General features: G+C 44.5%; 6 protein-coding genes across 6 annotated transcripts; 2 read left to right on the forward strand and 4 right to left on the reverse strand.

The window, feature by feature from the left end:
• Positions 1-189: 189 nt before the first annotated feature.
• On the reverse strand, positions 190-741 carry MRPL36 (mitochondrial 54S ribosomal protein bL31m; the record flags this gene model as incomplete). Its single annotated transcript, XM_019132692.1, has 1 exon — positions 190-741. One exon carries the CDS (start codon positions 739-741, stop codon positions 190-192), a length of 552 nt encoding a protein of 183 aa, XP_018985756.1.
• Positions 742-994: 253 nt separating this feature from the next.
• TPS1 (alpha,alpha-trehalose-phosphate synthase (UDP-forming) TPS1) lies at positions 995-2,744 on the reverse strand. The gene has a single exon (XM_019128769.1). The coding sequence runs from the start codon at positions 2,617-2,619 to the stop codon at positions 1,171-1,173; it is 1,449 nt and encodes a 482-aa protein (XP_018985757.1). The 5' UTR covers positions 2,620-2,744; the 3' UTR covers positions 995-1,170.
• A 499-nt stretch (positions 2,745-3,243) lies between these two features.
• Positions 3,244-6,434, reverse strand: MED14 (Med14p). Its single transcript, XM_019128770.1, has one exon. It carries the CDS (start codon positions 6,225-6,227, stop codon positions 3,300-3,302), a length of 2,928 nt encoding a protein of 975 aa, XP_018985758.1. The 5' UTR covers positions 6,228-6,434; the 3' UTR covers positions 3,244-3,299.
• A 327-nt stretch (positions 6,435-6,761) lies between these two features.
• BABINDRAFT_13279 (KH domain-containing protein) lies at positions 6,762-8,352 on the forward strand. Its single transcript, XM_019127065.1, has one exon. The coding sequence runs from the start codon at positions 7,043-7,045 to the stop codon at positions 7,973-7,975; it is 933 nt and encodes a 310-aa protein (XP_018985759.1). The 5' UTR covers positions 6,762-7,042; the 3' UTR covers positions 7,976-8,352.
• Positions 8,353-8,444: 92 nt separating this feature from the next.
• BABINDRAFT_161371 (uncharacterized protein) lies at positions 8,445-11,865 on the reverse strand. Its single transcript, XM_019128771.1, has one exon. It carries the CDS (start codon positions 11,689-11,691, stop codon positions 8,764-8,766), a length of 2,928 nt encoding a protein of 975 aa, XP_018985760.1. The 5' UTR covers positions 11,692-11,865; the 3' UTR covers positions 8,445-8,763.
• A 192-nt stretch (positions 11,866-12,057) lies between these two features.
• On the forward strand, positions 12,058-13,740 carry BABINDRAFT_161372 (uncharacterized protein). Its single transcript, XM_019128772.1, has one exon. It carries the CDS (start codon positions 12,116-12,118, stop codon positions 13,697-13,699), a length of 1,584 nt encoding a protein of 527 aa, XP_018985761.1. The 5' UTR covers positions 12,058-12,115; the 3' UTR covers positions 13,700-13,740.
• The last annotated feature ends 9,808 nt before the right edge of the window (positions 13,741-23,548 follow it).

Consider the following 23,548-nt stretch of genomic DNA (forward strand, 5'->3'; position numbering starts at 1 on the left):
ATCTCCCGTAGCTACCAGTACCATTCATTGATGCGAAAATTGAATTTTGGTTATTGATTATATACACGGCTATCCGGCCCTATTCCACCGTCACTATTTCGTAGGCGTTTTTAGAAAAGATGGATAAAAGCCGGAAATCTACCCACCGGCAGGCTACTTGGGCATTGGGTTGGTTTCAGGACTCTGCACTTACTTTTTCTTGGAGTCAGATCTTCTGTTACCTCTCTTGTGGGCCAAAATACCACCCTTGACTGGCACGAAACCAACACCCATAAGATCAAGGTAGGCGTCAGATTCGTCAGCCTTTGGAGCGGCAGTTTCAGAGGTTTCAGCAGTTTCAGAGGTTTCGACAGCTTCAGAGGTTTCGGCAGAGACATCTTCGTTGTTGAATTGGGCATACTTAGCCTTGAATCTGTCTAACTTACCCTTAGCACCCACGTCGACCTGGGTCAACCCCGTTCTGGATGGGTTCCACAAAAGAGCGTTTCTCTGGTCGTTAAGCATGGTCAACTGGTCCTTTGGAAGCTGCGATCTTCTCTTGACGACAGACCCATCCGATAATCGGATGAGGGTGTCGAACTGGTGGTACACCTTTGGTCTGGCCTTACCCAACTTGATTTTTCTGCTTGGAACCTTGGCCAACTGGACATCGGTCACAACCGGTGCATTTGGATTGTAGGAGAGGAAACGCTTGGAGGCGCTGGCGGTAGTCTTGTTACCAACACTTCTAAGAGAGTACATTATGTGAAGATGGAAGATAGTGTCTGAAGCGAGGGCCGTCCAAACTACCAGCTGCTTGTGATATTTTTAATTTCCCCAAGCGTAATTTTTCAGCGCTTACGTAAGCTCTACTTGAACGACTGATTTGCTGGGTGATTAACTGAATACAGGATACGCGATGGCCAGAGTTGAATATACTGAGGCACCTTTCATACTTTTGTTAACCAATTTAGAGTGGAAGAACAAAGGGGTGGGTTGGTGTTTCCTCACGTCCAGGTACCAATACTAGCTCCTTCAGATGACACCCCAAAATCTGAAAAAAGAATGCCCTACAAAAATAACCAGGCTAGTTGCCCATACCTAGCCTCCTTTCCCGTAGAGAATGTTCAAACAAAAGTTTATTCTTGGATGCTCTGCTGGATATAAACTAATTGTGACTGAAATCTAAGTCTACTCTTTTGCTCCAGCACTAATCTTATACAACTCTTCGACAAAATTCTCACCCCAGTAGCCAGAGGTGTACTTCGAAACATACGCAAACAACTTCAGCCAGTTAGCCTCTCTCTTCTCCACTGGCAACGTCAAGGCCTCCTGAAGCGAAGCAGCCAACTCCTCGATATTCCACGGATTGACAATAATCGCCCCGTTCAAGGACTGCGCGGCACCAGCAAACTCCGATAAGATCAAAGATCCCTTCTTCTGCGACTGGCATGCAATGTATTCGTATGAAACCAAGTTCATCCCGTCTCTGGTCGATGACACAAGACACACATCACCAATCGCATACAAACTGATCATCTCGTCAAAAGGAATGGACTTGTGCAAGTAGTGGATCGGAGTAAACTCCACGGTCCCAAAACGGCCGTTGATCCGCCCCACAAGCTCATTAACGGTGGCCCTGAGCGACTGGTACTCTTCAACATCACCTCTGGACGGCACAGCCACCTGGACAAGAATAACCTTCCCGACCCACTGCGGGTTCTGCTCCAAAAACACCTCAAACGCGTGCAACTTCTGCGGAACACCCTTGATGTAGTCCAATCTGTCGACCCCGACAATAAGCTTGGTATCTTTTCCAAACCGATGGCCGAGCTGTTCGATGCGGTCTTTAACCGCCTGCTTTTGCAAGCCCAGTGTGAAGTTGTCTACGTCAATACCAATAGGGAAGGCACCGACGGTGGCCTGGTGGCCGTTGCGCAACTGAATTCCATTCGGGGTGGTGGTGACAGTGTCCAGGTCCAAGATACGATTCACAGAGGAGAGGAAATGTCTGGCGTAGTCATAGGTGTGGAACCCAATGAGGTCGCAGGAGATGACACCCTCGAGGATTTCCCTTCTGACGGGCAAGATTCTGTAGATTTCCGAGGATGGGAACGGGGTGTGGAGGAAGAATCCGAGTCTCACGTTCTTCAAGCCTTTGGCAGCGATCATATCCTTCAAGATCTTCGGCACAAGCATCAAGTGGTAGTCGTGGATCCACACCATGTCGTTATCGGCAATCTTGTCAAAGATGGCCTGGGCGAATTTGTGGTTCGCCTCGATGTAAGCGGCCCAGGACTGTTCGTCAAAGTTCATCTCGCCCGGGTGGTAGTGGAACAACGGCCAGAGAATGGAGTTGGAAAATCCGTTGTAGTGGAGGTCGGCCAAGTCGTCCAGCAAGTAGATGGGGATGCACTTGAATTTTTCCTCTAAATCGCCCGCAACTCGGTCTTTTTCGCCGTCCGGGATCTCAAGCCCCGGCCATCCGAACCACTGAAACGAAGTGGACTTTTTGAGACCCTGTAAGGCGGTGACAAGGCCCCCAGACGACATGGTGTACTGGTACTCACCGCCCGCAGACCGTTTGATCGTTACGGGGAGTCTGTTCGACACAACCAAAACGTTTCCCTTCTTTGCCATGGTGATGTAATTGGTTATTGCTGCTCAAAACAGGAACGGAAACCGATAAGGGTTTGGAAGGATGAAGAAATAGAACCTCGAAGGGCAAGGAACGCGTACGTTGCTGCTGCATGCTATCGGCGGGCTCGTAACTAAGGGGTGCTACTAAGAGCGCATAGGGAAACTGCAAAAGGTTATTCACAATCGAGCCGGGTTTTGTTCACTTTTGAAAAAAAAACGCCAATTTTCCAGAATTTCGTTAGTTTCACATTAAATATGTAGAATTTTCAACCAAACTCAGATATACCATTTTTAGGCCAATCGGGATGAATCTGACCTGGAAAACGAAGCTTTTTTTGTTGCGGGTTGACCCGAAACCAGCCACCCTGCCCTAGGTACCTTAAGGTCTCTGGTGCGTAATCCATATCTGAACCTCCTTTATGATGCGTAATCTATATCTACACCCCTTTTTATGATTTGTATTTTAGTATACCTATCATACATACACCTGTATAGCGCTGATACCGCCTATAGATGCACCCCTTGACCGTACGGCTAACTGCCATCCTGAAGCATGCTGTCTTCAGATAAGCAAGCTGTGTAGGCCAAAGAGACATTTCTTTACACCTTATAAACTACACGTCCCAGTGTTGTTATTTATAAATTACATCCCATGCCTAAATTACACACTCCTGTTATACCTATGGTACACCGCCGCGGGCCAAGATCTCGCGGTTTAACACACCCAACACCCTGGAAGCACAACTGACGGCGCAGGCGACGCCAGTTTCTAACGGATGCACGTCCATGGGCTCGTCACCCTCCTGGAACGGATTGGTCTTGAACGACCAGAACTCACGGAGGAACGGCGCGGGCGAGGTGACAAAGAGATACGTCCTTCCACGGTAGCCGCGCCGCAAGCGCACTGTGAGGTCAATCACTTCAAGCGCGCGCAACGTCGCAGTGCCGCTGTGGATATCGTGGGGGTCCATAACTGCAGCGCTGCTTTCAGCCAGATACGCCGCGTACTGTAACTGAAAGTGGTTCAACTCGCGAGTGAAGAGGCTGAAGCGGATCTTTGGGAGGAGAAACTCCCCCGAGGCAGCGTCTCGCAACGCCTCCTGGTTGGCCGTGGAAATTTCCCGGAGCGCCTTGACCAACGGAAGCGTGCCCCCGAGCGCCTTGATCAACGTGGGGATGCCGTGGGTCGCAAGGATACTGTCCAACTGGACGGCGACGAGGTTGTGGGGATTGTTTGGAGCCAACTCGAGGCGGATCCCCGCGCCTACCAAGCCACACAACGTGGCCTCCTCCGAATCATAGCGGAAGCGGATAGAGTCCAAGTCCGTGAGCAAGATCTCAACTCGGCTCTGCTGCAACACGTTCAGGATGGAGATCAAGTTGAGGAGTGTGGTGAGCTTTCCAAGGGTCTCCGCGAGGAGCGTGCCACTAGCGGCGCTGCCCATGCTGAGGGTCTCAACCTGGGTCTGAATCTCAAACACACCGGTCTCTGGCTCGAACTTGATCGCCAGCGGGCCGTCGATCTTGAGGTTGATCCGCGCACGGAGCTTGCCGTAGAGCGAGAGGCAGAGAAAGCGGCCAGCCAACTTGATCTTCAAAAACAAGGTACTGTAGCAGCCGGGAACCGCCGTGAGCGAATCCTTGTCGATGACAATCACCGATTCACTCTTGTCGGCACGCAAGAGGTTGTGCACCGCGGGGTCGGCGGCGAGCGTCGGGGTCCGGAGGCTCATCAAGCGGCAGCCCTGGGCCTTCAACTCCTCGAGCACCAAGTGGCTGGTGATCTTGTTGGCCGCAACGACCGCGAGCTCCGCTAGCGTTTCGTAGTCAAAGTAGCTTTTGTAGTTCTTTGGCTCGCACAAGACGTCGGTTTCCGCGAGGAGGTTGATCTTAGCGAGCCACTGGATCTGCCACGCACCCAGCGCCGCTCGGAGTTGCGCCACGCGCCAGTGAAGGTTGGATGAGTAGCCGTTGACACCGCAGATTAAGAACCAGCCCTGCGGCCACTCGCGCCGGCGGAAGAATTGCACGTTGAGAGCGCTGCTGGCAGAGAACTGCAACTTCGCCCAGTCTTCGCTGCCGCTGCTGACTTTGACCACATCATTACGGATCCAGCCGACCGCCGACAACACCGACGAGATCTTCAACGTGAGGATCTCGAGCCGCATCACAATCAAGTTGTAAGCGACCTTCGCGACAGCCGCGGCGTCTTTGTTGATGCGCGTCACAAACGACACCATGAGCGGCGTGGGATTGACCAAGAACACGTTCCCGGTGATGCTGTCGATGCTGACCACGGTATGCTGTGTGTGGGTCAACTGGTAGTGGAGTTTTCCGGGAGAGAGCATTCGGATGAGGGCAGGGCCGTCGCGCACGGCGAGCTGCGCGGACATCTGTTGGTAGATCCCGCGGAGCGCCAGCTCTGCATGCTTGTTGGTGATTTCGGTCAATGTCTGCTCAATGTTCAAGCCAAAATCAGTATCCGTTAAGCCCTCTGTTAGGGAATGCGTGGAGACGTACTCTCCGTCTTTAGACCACCGAAAGGACAACTCAAATTTTCGGTTAAGCCCAATCTCAAGGAACGAGCGGAGAGCCGCGCGTGCAGCCCAGTACGTCACCACGATGGTCGACTGATCGATGTTGTATGTGTGCTGGAGGTGGCCCTTCCAGACGCCGCTCTGGCGCATGTTTGCAAGCTGCTTATGCACGAGATAGAGCTTGTAGGTGGTGGCGTAGTGATGCAAGATGGTGTAGAGACCCGGGAGACCGCTACGGTGGAGCACCGCGTTGGCAAGAGACTCGAGCTTCACGTGGCTGGGTGCAGGCAATGGCGTCACTAGCGCGTCGTCGAGGACGTACCGGTCGTCTGGGAACCCGAAAAGGAACCGAAAGTCGATCAAGAAGAACGGCGAAATCGTTTCGTCTTGGGTCTCGTCATCAGCTATGGACACTGACGCAACAAACTCGCGGTCCACCGTGAAGGTCACGCGGCCATCGCGGATCTGGTAGTTGCGGAACCGCGGCGGTAAGTCGTCCGCAAGCGCGAGCTTAATCGCGAGGAGCACGTTCAAGTTGCGGAACGTTTTCAAGATGGTTTTTGCGGAAAGCGCCGACTGGCGGATGAGGTTGTGCGATGGCAACTGTGGCCGGCCATTGATGAACACCTCGAGCGCCGTCATCAAGTCGGGGTTCGGTAACTTCGCCGAGGCTAGACCCGGAACAATGCTTTTCATACCCCAGACCGAGTTAAACAAGTTGCCCTGCTCTGTACGCATGAAACTCATCAACTGGATGAGCCGCTGAAAGTCGCGCGCACGCGCGGACCACTTCACGAGCACGTATAACTTAACGAGATCCTTACGGAGTCGCACAAAAAGCTCGAGGAGCTTCTTCTTTTTGATGGAGTCAGGCTGTTGGAGGTTCGGTAGTGTCGCCACGAGGTACGAGATCTCGGAAAAAGCGTACTCGGCAAAGTTCTGGAGAAGCGTGGCAAGCGGCAACATGTTGGTGGTGACAGCTGGGAGCGCAGGTGCGGAGCCAGAGCAAAGCGCGGAACCATTTGCAGGTTTAAGCACATCAGACGTTCCATTGGGCTGAACTATATCCATGGTGAAAAGCCGGCGGTTCGATAGGGCCTATGCGTGATGGATTAGAAGAGGCTGGTATATGGAGGTGAGTTAACATAATGAAACTTACTGTTTTTCGTGTAGTTCGAGAAAAGAGAGGTATTCGCGAATTCTTGGAGGTTCGAGAAATGCCGAGCGCATACAAGGTGGGGGAAATGGGGTGGGGCAGAATGGATTGTTATCAGTACAAACAGGTTCCAGAGGGGAGTCTATATGCTAACCTCAAACATAGTCCGGGTCTTAGGCACAGCTGAAGCTTCGATTATTGTTATCTGGTTCCTAAATTCGTACTTGGGCTTTCCTCACACTTTTTGTAAACCATAAATCATGAAATAACCCAAGGCCAGTCCTTGGCAGGCCTTCCCCCTCCGGCTCTAAAGCTCTCCCATCACGTGACGTATGCGTAGATTCTACTATCGGAAACGATGAAAGCTCAGCCTGCTTCATCCATGAAAACAGTGTCATCTGAAATGGTTTAATATCGTAGACAGAAACGATGAAGAGTGATGAACAGGAATGCGTCCAGATTGGCGATCAGGTTTTTCAGCAGTGGTACACTGTCTCGCCCTATCGAAGACGTTTCGTTCTTGCGAGTGCTTTTGTCCCCGAAACAAGTCACACAAGCCAAACTGCCTGCTTTGATTGAATGTTCTCCTGGAGTGTCGAACCGAGAAAAGGTGGTAGAAATACGTGGTTCAGCTAAACATATAGCCGGCATAGTGGAGAGCCTCTGCCACGAAACCACCCTCCAAAGTGCCGTTCACTTCCTTCTCTCCGACCATGAAACAAAGTTAGTGATGCAGCGAATGGACACTATCCCTAACTTTGCTTGTGTTAATATTGGCCAGAAGAACCTCCCTCTCACAAACGACCGTATGGTGCAAGTCTATGGCTCTCCTTCTCAGATCAGAGATGTGGTAGAAAGCGTTTTGGTGGTGGTTCAAGAGAGAAAGCATCTTTTGGAGGGTGCCTACCACGATAAGTATGAACCTTACCCGTCCTTGCCACTCTTTCAGAAACTAGAAATCCCAAAAACCCTTGTGAGTGGGGCACTCGGGGTAAACTATTCCAAGCTTGATGGTATCCAAAAGGCGACAGGCACGAGCATCCACCTCGTTTCCGAGGTCAATAGCGAGCACAAAGTGTGTTTGTTGGTATATGGTCAGAGCAAAGGTCCAGTGGATCTAGCGATCGCCAGGCTCTTTGATGTCGTTAAGCTGGAAATCACGCGCAAGATGAACGAAATTGTCGGTCGGAAGTACGTAGCAGAGACGGTCGCTCCCGTTAGCTTGGTTGACTACATCATAGGTGAGAGGGGTAAAACTGTGATCCAGCTCTCCAAGAAGACTAATACTGCCATTGACATTCACAGGGGCACCGGTGTGTGCCGTGTGATAGGCTTTGATGCTAATACGGTTTCCTCGGCCACCACTCTGTTGGAGGTGACTATTTCGAGGTTAAAGCTGGAGGTGTTACCATACTTGTCCGCTATTAAACCGGGGTACAAGTATCAGTTTTCCAATATGGTTGACATACCAACGTCTTCTGTCAAGACAATTATAGGGGATCGTGCAAAACAAATACGAAAGCTTGAAACTACCCTGAATGTCCGAGTACGGTTCCAAGATCTAGTCGATCAAAAACGGATGCTGGCATGTGTGGTGTATGGCGATGACTTGGAGCATATCGAGCGAGCCATGAATGCTATCGCTACCATCCTCTCTCGATAGAGTTTGGTAGGTTAAAGTACATCCTGTAATAATTTCTGTATTTTGACCGGTACTTACAAGAGCTGGCACTTACAGGAACCGGAACTTACACTCTACTTACAAGACTTTTGCATAGTGGACATTATTCAATATGAAACTATAACCTTGTTGTATAACTATCTTGTGCTATTACTCTTCAAATCCACTTTTTGTGTAGGCAGGAATCCTGTTAGCTTTTCCTCCGATAGACGAGACGACTCTTTAGCCCTCGATCTCTGTTGGACGACACCTCCTTCAACTTCTCCAGTCATTTTACGGCTCCAAGAAAAATTCGTGGTTTTTTGAATGTCAAGTGCTTCGATTATACATACCTCTGGGCGATTCGTTCTGGTTCGCCCCCCCCCCCCCCCCCCCCAAGGTGTCGCCCTTTGCAGTCCTATTCATCCCACCATTCATTTGGTTACTCAAATTCTGTATTAACTTACCCCTTGTTTATTGCCTACAGCGTCCTCTTCTCTCTTGGTTTCATAATTCATAAATTTAGTTAAATATATATGTCTGAGAAAAATCGAGTAAGAGAAAAGAAAGGAGGTTTAAATTGGCGCACTGTGCTCGATTGTAGATAGGGTACAAGGCACTCCAAATTAGAAGGAAAGAGACACAGGAGGGTGCATGAGATCCAAAGGGATACTCGCTCAACACGTCTAGGAGGAGCTTTCCTAAAGGAAATCCACCCCTATGACAGCAAGAGGGAACCAGGAAAAGCTCGGCCAAAGGCAATATCATATCCAACAGACTGCCGCCTCCGGTTAGAATCCAATAAAGTCTTCCCCAAACGCTCCGGCATAGGGATTGCCGCTGGCGTTTTGCGACCCGCGGTTCAACTGGCCGTTGTGCGACCCATTGAACTGGTTGCTAATTCCGTTAAACCCTTGGTTCATGGCCTGTGGATGGTCATTTCTAAAGCCCTGGGGGATACCATTTCCTGTAGGGCTCATGTTTGCTATATTTGGATTATTACCGTCGGGTATATTGAGGAAAAAATTCGGCAAATTGAACATGTTTTGGAAGAAGTTCGTGTTTTCGTCCACGCCGAGAAGCACGTTCAGGTCTTGCAAGTTGAAAATTTCGTTCGTTGAGGTTGATTCATTTGGAGACGTCATGGTGCTCGCGTTGGAGACCGGTTGGGATTGCATCTGAGTGTACGGATCTGGATGAAGGAGGTGCGAGATACTTGAAGGCGTACCACTTCTGCGGGGGTCAGGACTGACGAACTGGTCATTTGGATACGCCGGCTGCAGAGCTCCATTAGACACACCGCCAGCCCCATTCATGGCCGAAGGGTTCAAGTTCGAGCTAGACTTTGTCTTTTCATGGCGTTTGGCAGGCTTTCTCCTCTTGGAAGTATCTAAAGCGTTGGAAATATCGAGAAACGCCGTCAATTCTGGAGTCATCACCTTGTGTGAAGTATTCTCCTCAATCACCTGAACGGCAACCCGGATCAATATCTTGATACAGTAGCTGGCAAACATCAACTTAAAGGTATAGTCGGATCTGTATATCTCACCATCGCTCGCTTTATCGCCATAGTTGATAAAGAAGGACTGGCAGACGTTAATAAGTAAATTCAAGTCCTCCACCGCCTTTTCGTGTTGCGGCACAGCAATAATGGTACACAACAAATTCACCGAAGCAGAGAAAATAAAGAACGCAGAGTGCAAGAAGAACGCTCTTTCTTCGCGAATCACCGACTGGGACAATACCAAAATGCTCTTCGCTGATTGCATACAGATCTGCATAGATTCATGATCGAGCGAAATATTCATATCCTCGGGAGCGTCCCTATGTGCCCAAGACTGGTGGTAATACATCTGATTCACCCACATCATGCGGTAGTGGTAGCTGAAATGGAGGTAAAGAACTAGGCAATGTCTGGACGTGGAGTTTGTGTCGTCCTCAATAGAGTCATACTTGTCCAAGTTGATGGGGTTACCAGGTCTCATACTTTCACAAATCGTGTCTTTCCATTCCCGCAATCCTGCCGAAAGCTCCTGGATGATCCTCTCTTGGTCCTTGGACGACTTGTTTTCAAACGCATTAGCAACCCCCAATCCATCGTATATTTTGGACGTGAGAATAGACAAACGGCTAAAGTAGTAGGAAGTAAACACCCCAAACCCTCGGCCGTTGGAAGCCAACTGGAGCAAGTGCTTTTCGATTACTTGAGCCTTCGACCAGCCTAACTCCAGGATCGGCGATTCCTCAAGATTTTCCTTCTGCTTGATGGCGTCCAAGGCATCGCGGTAGTCACGTGGAGACAACGTGGAGACGTCGTTGTCATTGATGATAGGAGGCCGGAAGTTCTTGAGGCACAACTCTCGGTCGATATTGTAGCACACCAACCAGATGTTTCTTCTTTGGTCCGCCTCCTTCTCAGAGAGCCCATAAAAGGATTCACGACGGTGCAAGCCCAACTCCTGCGCGAATCTGATCGCCATGGAGAACAAGACGTACGTCACCTGGAACGAGATCGTCATATCGGCGTACAACGCAAGTGTTAGCACCCCCTGAACCCCTTTGATCCCATCGCCGGTGAGCGAGATGCGGTGGTAGTAGTAAATCGCCGACCGCAAGTTGTTATCTTCTATTTGCTTCAACTCCTTGGGAGGGATGTCGATTACCGCGGTATCGCTCTGCGGCGTGTTGGTTCTAGAATACGTTTTGATATTTTTCAACTCATCGGCCCACCACTTCACGGCTGCCCCGCTAGTTATAAGGGCGTGTAACATGAGGTACTCCGAGTAACGCAAGTCCTGCGTTGTCCGCTTGCTCTGAAAATCGTAATAGGTATCCAAGAGCGAGATCGCCTCGTTTTTGGTGATCACATTCGCTAGGTCCACTCTGTTCTTGTAGCAATAGTCCATGAGATGCAAACACACCTCCCGGGATGGTAGTGGCGCTAGCTCCTCTTTCACAACAGGATCAATCCAAATCTTGGTGGACTCAGTAATGCTCTTCTGGAGGGCCTGGTGCGCCTTCAACATTGGGATATGGAGTTCATACGACTTGTCCTTCATCCGCGTACGGAGCCAGTAGAAGCCTCGCGGTGAGAGTATGGAAAAAGCAGAGTTTCCGGTGATAAACACCTCACACTCGTTCACTCCTGTTTTCATATTGAAACTCGGCTGCAGCGCATCTGGGCGCAGATCAGCGGCCTCGGCCGCGGTCACAGGCTGTTGGTCCAAATTATTATTTCTGATCGTAAAGTTGTTCTTCATGCTATCCCACGAAGGAGTATCTGGTCCCTTGGCTCTGTACCTGTCCTTTGCTGGATGCACGTATCTGGTCGGCGCGTCTGATTGGATGTCCAGCTGGGTAGAGTTATCTTCATCGTCGCTACCATCCGACTTGTCGTACGCTGGCAGCGCTGAAACGTTAGGAATCTTCACCGTCCCGTCTAACTTGCTCACGAGTAACTCCATCAAGCTTTCCATCTTGGACAACCGGTTCCCAAGCTCGGTGACGGACTTGGAGCTGGAGGACTTCTTGGTGGCGCTGTTTGCTTGGCGCTTTTTTTCCACATGGGTGTACAAACACGTAATCTTGAAGTTGGCACAGTTTTGGCACAGATTATTACCGTCGCACTTGATCTTCTTTTTACGGCAGTAGTCGCACGCCTGGGAGATTCTCAGTCTCTTCTTCGGGTTGTCCCCGTCATCTCTCTGATCCATGTCCATAATGCACGTTCTGGGGTGGTGGATTGGTCAAAGGGTGAAAAGGTTGAGGGGTAAAAACGTCAATACACCAGTTTGTCTTTGATTGGGTGTGTTTGATAGAAAGTATCTAGTTGTACGTGTTTAATTGGATGTATTTGATAGAAGGTATCTGTCTGTATGTATTTAATTGAATGTATTTGATAGCACGTATCTGGCTTTATGTATTTGATTGGAATGCCTATGGTCTCCTTCTCCAGGATTTTGAGTTGCCTCCGACATTTTCGAAGAAGCCTGAAATAGTTAAATGTATGTGGTGCCGACACGCCTATGGTTGACACGCGCAGCATTATTTACCATTTCCGTGTTTACGATTTAGACCACGTACGTGTCTCTATGAGCTCGATCCCTCCAAACACGACTCCGCACGAAACTATCCCTACCCAATATGAACGAAACGATCGCCGATATTGTCAGACTTCCGTACATCGATGAGGTAGCGTTGCGCATTACGAATGCTTTCTTCAACCTGCTCACGACAACCTACAATCCAAAACACTGGACGTCAGCACTGTTTCTCGCTCTTGCTTTGGGTATTATTGTATTGGGTAGTTTTTCATCGGTTGAACGGCCCCATAATGCTTTACCCCCGAACAGAGACCACCCGCTATTCGACCAGTCAGACAAGGATATCACGATTCTCCACCAGGAGGAGCAGACAATCACGGTGAAACATGCAGCCTTGGTACCGATCATTGGGGGTACCACATTGATGGGATTGTATTTAGGCATCAGATATCTCACCCCGGAGCAGCTCAGCAAGGCTTTGAACTACTACGTCATCTTTGTCAGCTTTGCTGCTAGCTCCCGCACATACTCCTTCGCGGTAAAGCTGAGCGTGCGAAACGTGGCACACTGGCTCGGATTCGATTCTTTGAAGGTTCTTGAGAGATATAGATTGACATTTTCCATTGATGACGAAATCAATCCCTCTGGCTTGGCCGAAAATGAAAAATTCCAGCACTACAACGAGACGGCAAAAGCCGACAAGGAAGCAGAGGAAACTAGCAAGCCGTCGGGTAGTTGCGTTCCCGAGGCCACAAACGTCTCTGTTCCAAACCAAATCTTCAACTACTACTTCTCCTCTGCCGATTTGTTGGCTGTGCCGTTGGCGTTTGCCACGTCCTACGTGTATTACCACTACCACGGCAACCAGAACTTTATCTTGAGCAACGTTATCGGGATAAACTTTGCTGTTTACGGGATCCAGATCGTTAAACTTGGCAGCTTCAAGGCTGGTGTGGTGCTCTTGTTCGGCTTGTTTCTCTACGACATCTACTTTGTGTTTGGTACGGATGTTATGATGACCGTGGCCACAAAGCTAGACATTCCAGCCAAGTTGATGCTTCCAAACATCTCCATCGACGGTGCCGCAAACACGCAGCTCGCCCACGACATTGCCGACGGAAAGTTGACCTCCTTGAAAGACTTGCCTGTTGCTATCCTTGGCTTGGGGGATATTGTTGTCCCGGGTATGTTCATTGCCTTGTGCCTCAGGTTTGATTTGTGGAAGTACCACCAGTTTACCAGTCCAGGCACTGAGTTCCACCATTTGAACTCATACGCCAAGCCTTACTTTGTGTCGTCCTTGGTCGGCTACGCGGTCGGGATGATTGCCACCATGGTTGTCTTACACCTTTTTGAAACCGGCCAGCCAGCCTTGTTATACTTGGTCCCAGGGGTTGTGGGTGCGGTGCTTATTTCCGCTCTTTGCAAAGGGGACCTCCAGCTTTTGTGGAACTTCAAAGACGGTGAAGATACCCCAGACATGGAGTCTGACTCGGAGGCCCCAACCTTGGCTGACTTGTTAGATGAGGAGTACAATGAAGAAGAAGATGAGGATTATACCGAAGATGACAATGATGGAGACACTGTGATTTTGTATGACAGTGAGGAAGAAGAGATCGTTGCCTTGAGTGATGAAGAAATTGAATTCTTCAGACAAACAACGGTAATAACCCTTCGTTCCTAGACGCTCTTAGAGTATATGTATAAAGTTAACTGAAGACAGGTATTTTCACTTGTCTGATTTGTATAACCTATGTAGGATGAATTTTTGAACAAGCAACGTTGATACCAGAATAGTGACAATCTCCGAAAGTCAATAAGGAAAAACTAATGTAGACTTCTGCCATTAACGTAAATATAGTAATGTTAGCTTGAAGGGTAACTGTAACTGTTTGCCATATCTCCATCCTGCTTATCCCCCAAGCTCATCCCCCAAGCTCATGCTGAAAAACGAAACGAATGGTAATACCCTTTACTATATTTAAAAGTTTAGCCGTATCTGTACTGTATTGAAATAAATATATACATTCAGATATGAAAAAACTCAATATATTATAGAAGGATGAATATATATATAAAATAAACTTCAAAGAAATATGAATATACACAGTGTATATATACGTACTAATCGTAAGAATAATACCGAGATATTGAAAAGAGGTTGCTCTGCTTTCTGACCACGCCAAAGTAGGTTTCGTAGATGTTACCATTATGGACACCTGAAAAGGACAAGAGTAAACAGCCGAAATAAATTCATACTATACACAAAAGATTGATGGAATCCCACCAAAAAAAAACTCACAAATACTGACTTCGCAAGTAAAATACTAAGAAAACACCGAGGAAAAACGATATGGCACAACCGGAGTAACGGAGACGAAAGGTTCTGAGAGGAAAGCATCCCTTCACTCAAGGAACGGCTTGGAAGTGGGAGGTTATCCTGTTTTAGAGAAACGATTCCAGCCGTTTGACTGCTAGAAGATGATCACAGTACCAGCGGTTAGGCATTATATCATAATATCTTCGGGCCTATTGAGGCTGGAGGAGGGAACTACAGTTACAAGTACCCTAGGGCTTTCGTAACTCGAAGCTTGGCAGGCCACTATCTGGAGCGTGTCCTAGCTACGCTGAACACAAGCACCAAGACTATTATAGTTCTCATGAAAATTGATGAAACAACATGACTCAGGTACAGATATTCTTTAATAAGAGAAATCCTTCAGTATCCTCCATTCTGCGCGCAAACTCCCAGTAGCTTTTTGAGAGACTTACATCAGAGTGATAACAAGGCTCCTGAACAATTTTCAGTGCACCTGTATACCAATTTTCGAGTAAGCTTTCCTCTATAATCCACAGAGTGGCACTTTGATGCTGAATTTAACAAATATGATAATATTAGGCGCTAAATCCTGTTTGACAAGTAAGAAGCAAGAGCAAGAACAGGAGGGCCTAGAGTCATTACAGGGAGGTGAGAACAGCCCTTGAACGTCGACTAGTATGATAGCTAGATGGAGCAGAAGTGGAAACGGCCATTGAATGCTAACTAAGATAACGACTGCATCAAGCGGGTATCTGCAGCTGCATGGGGTTCCGTGACTATATAATCAATCAAAAGATATCGCCTCCGTGACCAAAAGTAATTTAAATGAGACTCTCAGAAAAAAAGAGTAGCCAAAGAAGGAAAATCTACGTATATGGCCAATTGGTTCTTCGGATGCGAGTAGAAATTACCGAGAGCTCTACAGTGGGGAACTGAGAAATCTTAAGCCATAATCTGTACTGCTTCTATTATGCAAAATATAGGTGCTAGAAAGAAGACCTGTTAGGGAAAGGGAAAATAGAGTAGAGAGAAAAGCTTTTGATAGTTATCATTGTTCGTTCTTATGATTTTTTGCTAAGAAAACATAGGTCAGTTCTTCCATAACGACTTACCGAGACATCATCCTGGTCATACATAAAATTCAGAGGTGAGAACAGGCCAGATTATACTACATGTAATTGAGATTATCTAGTTTGGGAAGAGATGAAAACAGATTATCGGGTACGCTGATAGGTTATCTCAACATTTGAACAAAAAGTGCTTCATTATCACATCTAAATGATAACAGAAAGTAAGAAGTGGGCTAATTCATCTTTTATGGACAGGAAAATTCATCAATTCTGTCAGTTACGTGGAATATGTACAATTTGCAATTATATGTTTCACGGGACTGTTACTGTAGATTTGCCAATTTTACATATATAGTCAAGGACGCATATTATTCAGCCTTAGATACAGAAACCCCAAAAAATCGGTATTATCTTGTGCTAATTGATTCAAATAGAGACTTTCAAAGTATCTCCAGTCCTTTTATTTTATAGAATATCAATTTGAGGATGCAATTGTAAGGATTTAGAGAGAATTATATCCAAGTTAGGAGCTATTTCATACACTGATCAATAATGGCGTGTAAAAGACCTCGTAATGAGAAAACCTGACACCACAGAATATTTAAAACCAGATAATATAGCCTTGTGTTTTTCAATGGTCTATAACGATCATGTCATACATATGAGACTGATTACCGGGCACACCGACAGGTTCGATAGACGACTAGGCTATATACATGTACACTATTTTTTACACCATATGAAAAGCTTTAGGAGAAATGTAGATGTTTAGATTATACTACCACACTTATAACAGCAAGGAAGCAAGCACGCTTCTAATATTCCCAAGTGATGAAGGAGATGTATAATAATTTCTGATACATATAAAGGACCCTGTCTTTACCATCTACCAGATAGATAGAACATGGACCTGATTCACTACTGCTATACATAGTGTACCACATGCTCTGAGGTTCCAGATAAGGATACATCATTTTTCATTCATTGGCACTAAGAATACTCTCCATTTATAACGGTTGGGTTCTTGATCAGTATTGTTTCACGCATACCCGTTGTAGAAGGAGTTTAGAAATTAGATGAAATTTCATGGGGATATGAAATTGACCTAAATAGAATGCCTATGTCTAATGCAAACAGGTTGTAAATGGTTTTTTAAGAGTATACTTGAGCTAGAAAGGACAACAGATGTTATTCATGGTCACACTGACAAAGTACTATCATGTTTCTCGGAATGGGGCTTGAGCCTATCTCGGTTATAGTGTTACGAAAAATACGAGTATTGTCTGATATATGTAGTCAAATTGTCAGAGTGTCGATACATAGCTAGACCACAAGGAGCGTAGTACAAATTTTCTTAGAAAGGCAGAACTGATATTAGTCCAATCATTAGTTTTACGGTGGAGACTCCTCGCTATAACAGTGGATATGCGTCATCACCCCAGTAGAAAGCTCTAGTCAAACTTGGTAGAGATTGTGGCAGATATCTCAATATTCAAAATACCCCAAGAGGTGAATGTAACTACCATTTCTCACATTTGTAGTTTTCTTGTACCTCTAATTAATATTAATAAACGAACTGTTTCTGATTTGTAATAACTTGGGCTCAGAATAGATAAGTGATATTGAAACATAGTGTATGTAAATTGCCATACGTACACGTAGAGTTAAAGAAATGCAAAGATGCAACCTGATACTGGAGATCATTATTCTTCAATATGCTACTTAATTGTAATATCGGCTTATTGAGATTTGTATACTACTCAAGCAGTATTAAGTATTGACGTATTTTAGTTGTGGTTCATGGATTCTCAAAGCTCTTCCCCACTAGCTGATATGGCTAAACATAAATTTCGTACAAATCAGGTTCAAGAGAGCGAAAAATAGCAATGGAATACAATTAAGTGATTTCAATGTGAAACCCATAAACGCCAAGCAATAACATGTTGTGAACTACAAGAGTACAGCAGCTTATATTGTAAATTTCTACCTGGAGAAGACAGTTAAGAAGTAGCAATATTCCTTTAGTACTGGAGTTTGTGTCATTTTAAAGGATTTTACCTATTGTAGAAGTGTCAGCTTAGATTATCCTCTTATTCGCTCGAAGCTTCATTGGTCTGCTACAACAGGACTATATCTCTAACCTGATAAAAGTATGTTAAGATACATATAAAATTGGATTTACGGGTGTATCTAAGGTAGCAAGGAACTTTGAGTTTAGTAGCTCAGATATTCTTTTAAGCGAACATGCGTAAGAACTGAGATTGGATGCTACCGACATAAACTATCAACAATACACCGTATTGACGGAAATAAATATGATAAATAGCTCTAGAATGACACCATTACGGCCAAGTCATGTGAAAAGGTCCTTTCGATGAAAGATTCATACAGACAAAATGTACTACCCCTACTACAAAGTTTACCTACTGAGACAATTCTCCATTTACGTTGTAATACAGTTGATGGAATGACAAGAAATTTTATCGAAATACAACAACTGAGATATACTTATCTCCGATAAGATTCAGTAACTTTAACCTCAATAGGGGAAGTGACAAGAGACAAATGAGCAGCTGTAAACGAGTGTTACGGAAGATCTTTCAGAATTCGAGGCTGTGCTTCCGAAGTACATGTAGGCTATTGCCCAATTTCTCAACCTGAGACGCTTAGATTCGGAGATGTATCTTTGAATTATGGTAAACCACTGCAAAAGTGCCTATTTGTCAGATAGTCATCAACTGACGTACCCTGTATGGAGATAGTAGAACCATATATTATTTACTATTCATAATTTATGTATACACATTTAAATTCATTATGCTACTAAGAATAGCAGTAAATTAACGTCTGTAATTCGGTTAGATGCTACTCAGGGTGTCCTTGCAACAAGGATCCAGGCTTGACAACCATTGGAACATTTAGATCATTTCACGCCGTAGAACCTGTGTTAATCTATGCTATATTGTGCGCCATACCTGACAATATAGTGGTTTGAATAATTATTAGTCATATTAAACTTCACCGTTATCGTTATTGCAGCCCAATGGTTCTATCCTAACTGAAAGTCACGGAAGATCCTAGAGTCATGGCAGGCTACGGAACATATACCCTATTGCCATACTTTACATCTCAGTATCTTATTGGATAGATAGTTGCGAATCATCAGTACGAAGTTTCTTCATATATACTTCGATGCTTCAAGCATGTTATGGTTTACAGTAACTCATACAATAAGCATTGTTATATTCTTTGGGGTACAAGTTTATGTATCCCATGTTCTCAATTATATTTCTGATCTCAATTTGAGCTTTGGCCTGGAAAAAAGTCGATTTATTATAGTATAGTTGTTTAAAAGAGCTGGTAGATGTCAAATTCTTTAATACGCTTGCATAGGTTAGAACTTAATATGTACGTAGTTATGGGGTTTCCTCAAATACACTGGACTGTAACTCTGACTCTTTGTTTTGTGTTTGTAATCTCAACTAGGAGATATTGTGTTAGATTTCAACTATAGCATTGATATGCTTTATAAATTGGTTGAACCATATATTGAACAATTCAATAAGAGAGCCTATTTTCTGTAAATGTATAGTAGCACATCTCTAAGGGCATTAGTGAGCTGAATATAGTTATTGTGTCTCCTGTAATTTTTCAGAGCCCATCGACAAGCCTTGCCTGTCCCATGGTTAATATACGTAATTCCGATTCACCTTGTATGCACTTTGAAATAGTCCCGAATATAGTATGTTATATATTTCGTCATCCCTGGTTGAATTACCATTCAACGATTGTTAAAGATCCGGACCATATAAAGGTAGAAAGTAGATATAGCTGTGAAAAAAATGCATTCATAAGATTCTGGAGTAAAATGAGTATACGTGTGCAAAGGTACTTGAATACCAGGATATACGAAAGATATTGAGGGTTTTTCTATAGCTTATATTCCTGTTAATACCATGCATGTTACTGCTAGAGTTAGTAAACAACTAGACATAAGTGGTAAGTTACTCTCTAATGGGGTAGGATTATTTATCCTTCTCGCTGCCTCTGAATAAAGCTATCTCACCACCAATAGTATGTGATATGCATGCTGTCGATACCTATGTATTGATTTGTATTGAGCTAGGCCTTGTTTAACGGATATATTTATCCTGCTTATATACTACAAATGTATCTTGAATTTTACAGGGGTAGCACGGTATGATAGATAAATACGAAAGATACCAATGTGCTATACAGAAAGGCATATTTGATGTTTCTATTACAGTGAAAGCATTCAGCTAGTTATCGTAACTGCGAAAATCACTTGGAGCTACTCTTAGCTCTAGGTTTTTTTTTTTCACTTTCATGGCATCTTGGCTACTGTAACAAGTTCGCTAGTTCTGGCATTTTAAATCCTTTTGTAGCTTAGCCCTATGGCTTGATGTGCAATTGACTTTGATATTGTTTGAATATATTATGACATTGAATATTTCCGGTTTAGCGATGGTTATAGTGCCCCAATACTCTCATGCGATATTCAAGGTGATGGCCTAAACGTTATCAGTATCACATGAATAACATAGTTAGCTGTTTGAGGTATTCTCTGTCATGGTACCCAATGTACTAATCCAGTAAAACATAAATTACTGCAGTATATAAATTTTATTGAATAGCGGATTAAGGGCTGGTACGTGAGTAGTGGTGTATTACCTACTAATCCCTGACAGAGTTAGATAGTTAAAATGAATGGTTTTATTCAATTAGGGTCTATATTTCATTGGATATATTTATGTGGTTTCTATGGCGACAGTGCTTGTTAAGGGGAATATACCTAATCATTGAATAGAGATTTTGGTTTTACATGCCGTGAAGTTACATCTGGTAAATTGGTGTTTTAAATGTAAAGTGGGATTTTCAGTTAAACGTATAACCTCAAATCTACGCCAGGTCCCGAACTGACTTTAGTCATAACTGTTTCTATGTTAGGCAACAGAGATAGCTATTTACCAACCCTTTCCCATCTCCCGATTCTTTCGCTTTGAGCTTATTTTGTGTAATGAATTAATTCAAACTTATGCTTTGTACACCCTTAAGGTATACTAAGTACTTGTAATATTTAAACCAATGGCTCAAATTAATATCCAAAACTACAGAGTTCTAATATTTCCAAATCTCTATTGTGGATCGAATATAAAGAATGTTTCTCGAAAGATATGTCAATCGCCTTGCGTAACAAATGGATACTTTTTTCCTATTCTCTCCTAAGCATGTATAAAGACATGGGTAGCATAATATTTCTCTATTCAATCTAACTAAATCACATAATGATAAATATTCCCCGGTGCTGTTCTGTCTGGTCATAATAATCGATATTGTTCCGCAGTATGATAGTTATCACATGCCTAATAGTCTGAAGCAAACTTCAGTTTGTTCCTAATAGACTATAAGTTTGCGGATGGGAGCAGTGGCGACTACTCGTCAAATCTTCTCTGTAGCTTTGTTTCGGTAAGACAATAACGCCTTTGTAGAAGAGATAAAGTGATGGCATATAAGTAATGTATGTTAGTTATATTCCCATGGTATATTTAATGTGGTAAAAGTATTATTTCATAATTGGGCTGCTTCTCTCCTAACTTGCTGGCTTGAGCTATCTTGTTCATTGGCCAGTTTGAAGTGTTGTAAGCCTCTGATTATGCCTGCATCGATATGGAAAGTATCTTTAAATCATACTATAGGAATTAATTAGAGGCGAAGCGTATGTAAGATTTCTGAGCTGTATCTACTCTAGAAAGTCTGTTTGTAATCTCTTGAGCTTTAGCTCAAAGTGTTTTTATCGCTTTTCATGGTTTTTGACTACAAGAGCTTAGGGATATTTCTATGTATATGATCTTGCTGTCAGAGTTTCTTGCTTTCCTGCCTAAAATTTAAATACTGGCTTCATTTATCTGTTTCACAACTCTTTGTATGGAAGGCTGGTATGTTATTAATTTCTCTTGCATCCTATCGATAATAATTTATCTTATCTTGGAATGTTAGAAACTTTCAAATACCTTAATCTTGGTTTAAGGGAGTACAAACCTGAAGTAACCGAGGAAAATTAATACTCGATATCACTTCTGGAACCCACCGGTCGTCAAATATTGTAGCTATCTGTGCTTTTGAGTTGGTTTCAAAATCTTTTACAAACTGTATACTTAACTCCCTTTTTGTGGATTCACAGTTCCCCCGAAGATAGGTTACGTACTGGACTGTTTCCAATAGCGCCTCCTGAATCTTTTTCCTACCAGCTGCATGATAATATCGGTAAAACACTTCTATTTTGAGTGAATTTATTCTATACGTATGATTGAACCTTTTTTTGGGGTATGCCTATTTTGCTATAGCTAAATAACAATTGAGACTGTGAAATTGGTTTCTGAGAGCCTGAGGTTGAAGTACTGTGTCTTCCGTGTTTGGTTATACATTCCAATCCGACTTCTATTCCCCCTTAGATTAGTCACAAGAGAGCTCATTCTAATCGACAGGTAAAGCAGTTGATAATAATAACCTGGGGATATTTGACAAGGGAGGTGTGTATCCTTCCACTTACAGGTTTATCCTTTACACTAGGGAGTCCCAGGCTAAGAATAAAACCCTCAGTACTAGTATCACTTTCTAGGACCATCCTTCCTTCCCTGGGTAGTTGCCAGATTATTTGATGTCTTTGGGTCAATCGGATTGTTATGCCTTTTTATATTTGTTTGATCTATTCCACTCAATTTCGAGATTCTTTCTGGCTCTAAAATCAGCATTCAACAGGGTATGCGATTCTTCACCGGTAGTTAGGTGGTTGCTATACTACGTATCGCCTGTTTGCAAGCGGGACTCGCTGATAGTCCAAGACTCTGTTTTATTTAAATATAATCTGTAATTGGGCCAGGAATTCGGTCTCGCATTTTGCTATTGCTACTTATTGGTTAGGAAGGGTATACGTTAGAACACTTGTGCTAGATCCATCTTTAGGCTTTCATAACTGTAAATTACTGTGCAGGAGGCCTTGTGCCGGATGGTTGTTGACAATCTAAGGATTATCTGTCTCCAATTCAACTCTGTAGACTTTGTTTTGTTACAATACAGGACTGTAAGAAGCGGGGAAAACAGACTTCGGAGGGGGGCTAAAAAGATCTGAGCTGCCTTAAAGAGCGAGCTCCAGGAGGTCTAAGAAATTGGCAGACTGAACACGGCATACTATGCACTACTTCCAATAAAAATTGGGGGCGTTAATGGAAAGTTGCCCGAAGCCTACAGATCCTGGTGGCTATATAAATGTTGTGGAGAGTTTTAAGATTTATACAAAGCTCACACTCTAAAGGCTCAATGCTTAATAAGCGGGAGAAGCTAGACACGCAAGAGAAGCTAAACAAGGATCAGGGCTAAATAAGGTGTATTTGAGAGATGCACCTGGAACAGGGAGTATTTGGCCTGACTCCTAGCTGTGGCCTTTCTAAGCCTGCTATTTATATACAGGATATATTAAGCAGTGATCATTTTTAAAATAAATGATGTAAGACTGCAAATCCTTGGCTGCTCAAGCTGATTCACACAGCTTCCCACGCTTAGAAATATTAATTTAATGTCAATCTATCTTTCCAGAGAAAGGCACAGATCTAAACGTGCGTATAGTATCTACTTTCCATCCCCACATTTAGGAGGAAACGGTCAGTATAATACTGTGGCTGATTATTAGCAAAACTGTGAGATAAGTGTGGGGAACACAGTTTGGTGCTCTCCAATCACATTCATCCATTTTACGATATGTACTCGAGCTGGTGAAGATTTTAGTGGAGCAAAGTGGGTATCTAAACGAGGTGGAATATATAATGGTCTAGGTACCCCACTTGAACCCAGGGAAATTGCTCTCTGTAACACAAATAGTAATCTATTCTATTCAACTACTAAATATGTCTTCTTCAGTTGCTCCTGCCAAAGTTTCCACCACCCAGGAAGGGATCTCCAAGTTAAATGTTGCCAAGCCTACCCCATACGCCGGGTCTAATATTTCTGCTAACTCGAAGTATCCCGAATATACACCACTGAAAAATGCCAATACCACCAAGCAGCCAGCACTTGTCGAGATTCCTTACGATGACAGAGCTTTATATGCCGATCCTGCATTGCCAAA

The sequence above is a fragment of the Babjeviella inositovora genome (assembly GCF_001661335.1).
Source record: "Babjeviella inositovora NRRL Y-12698 unplaced genomic scaffold BABINscaffold_5, whole genome shotgun sequence".
Classification (NCBI taxonomy): Eukaryota; Fungi; Ascomycota; class Pichiomycetes; order Serinales; genus Babjeviella; species Babjeviella inositovora.

What these genes read in the sequence shown, in the direction of transcription:
- BABINDRAFT_13279 (XM_019127065.1), top strand. Translation starts at nt 7,043, where the DNA reads ATGCAGCGAATGGACACTATCCCTAACTTTGCTTGTGTTAATATTGGC.
- TPS1 (XM_019128769.1), bottom strand. Translation starts at nt 2,619, where the DNA reads ATGGCAAAGAAGGGAAACGTTTTGGTTGTGTCGAACAGACTCCCCGTA.
- MED14 (XM_019128770.1), bottom strand. Translation starts at nt 6,227, where the DNA reads ATGGATATAGTTCAGCCCAATGGAACGTCTGATGTGCTTAAACCTGCA.
- BABINDRAFT_161372 (XM_019128772.1), top strand. Translation starts at nt 12,116, where the DNA reads ATGAACGAAACGATCGCCGATATTGTCAGACTTCCGTACATCGATGAG.
- BABINDRAFT_161371 (XM_019128771.1), bottom strand. Translation starts at nt 11,691, where the DNA reads ATGGACATGGATCAGAGAGATGACGGGGACAACCCGAAGAAGAGACTG.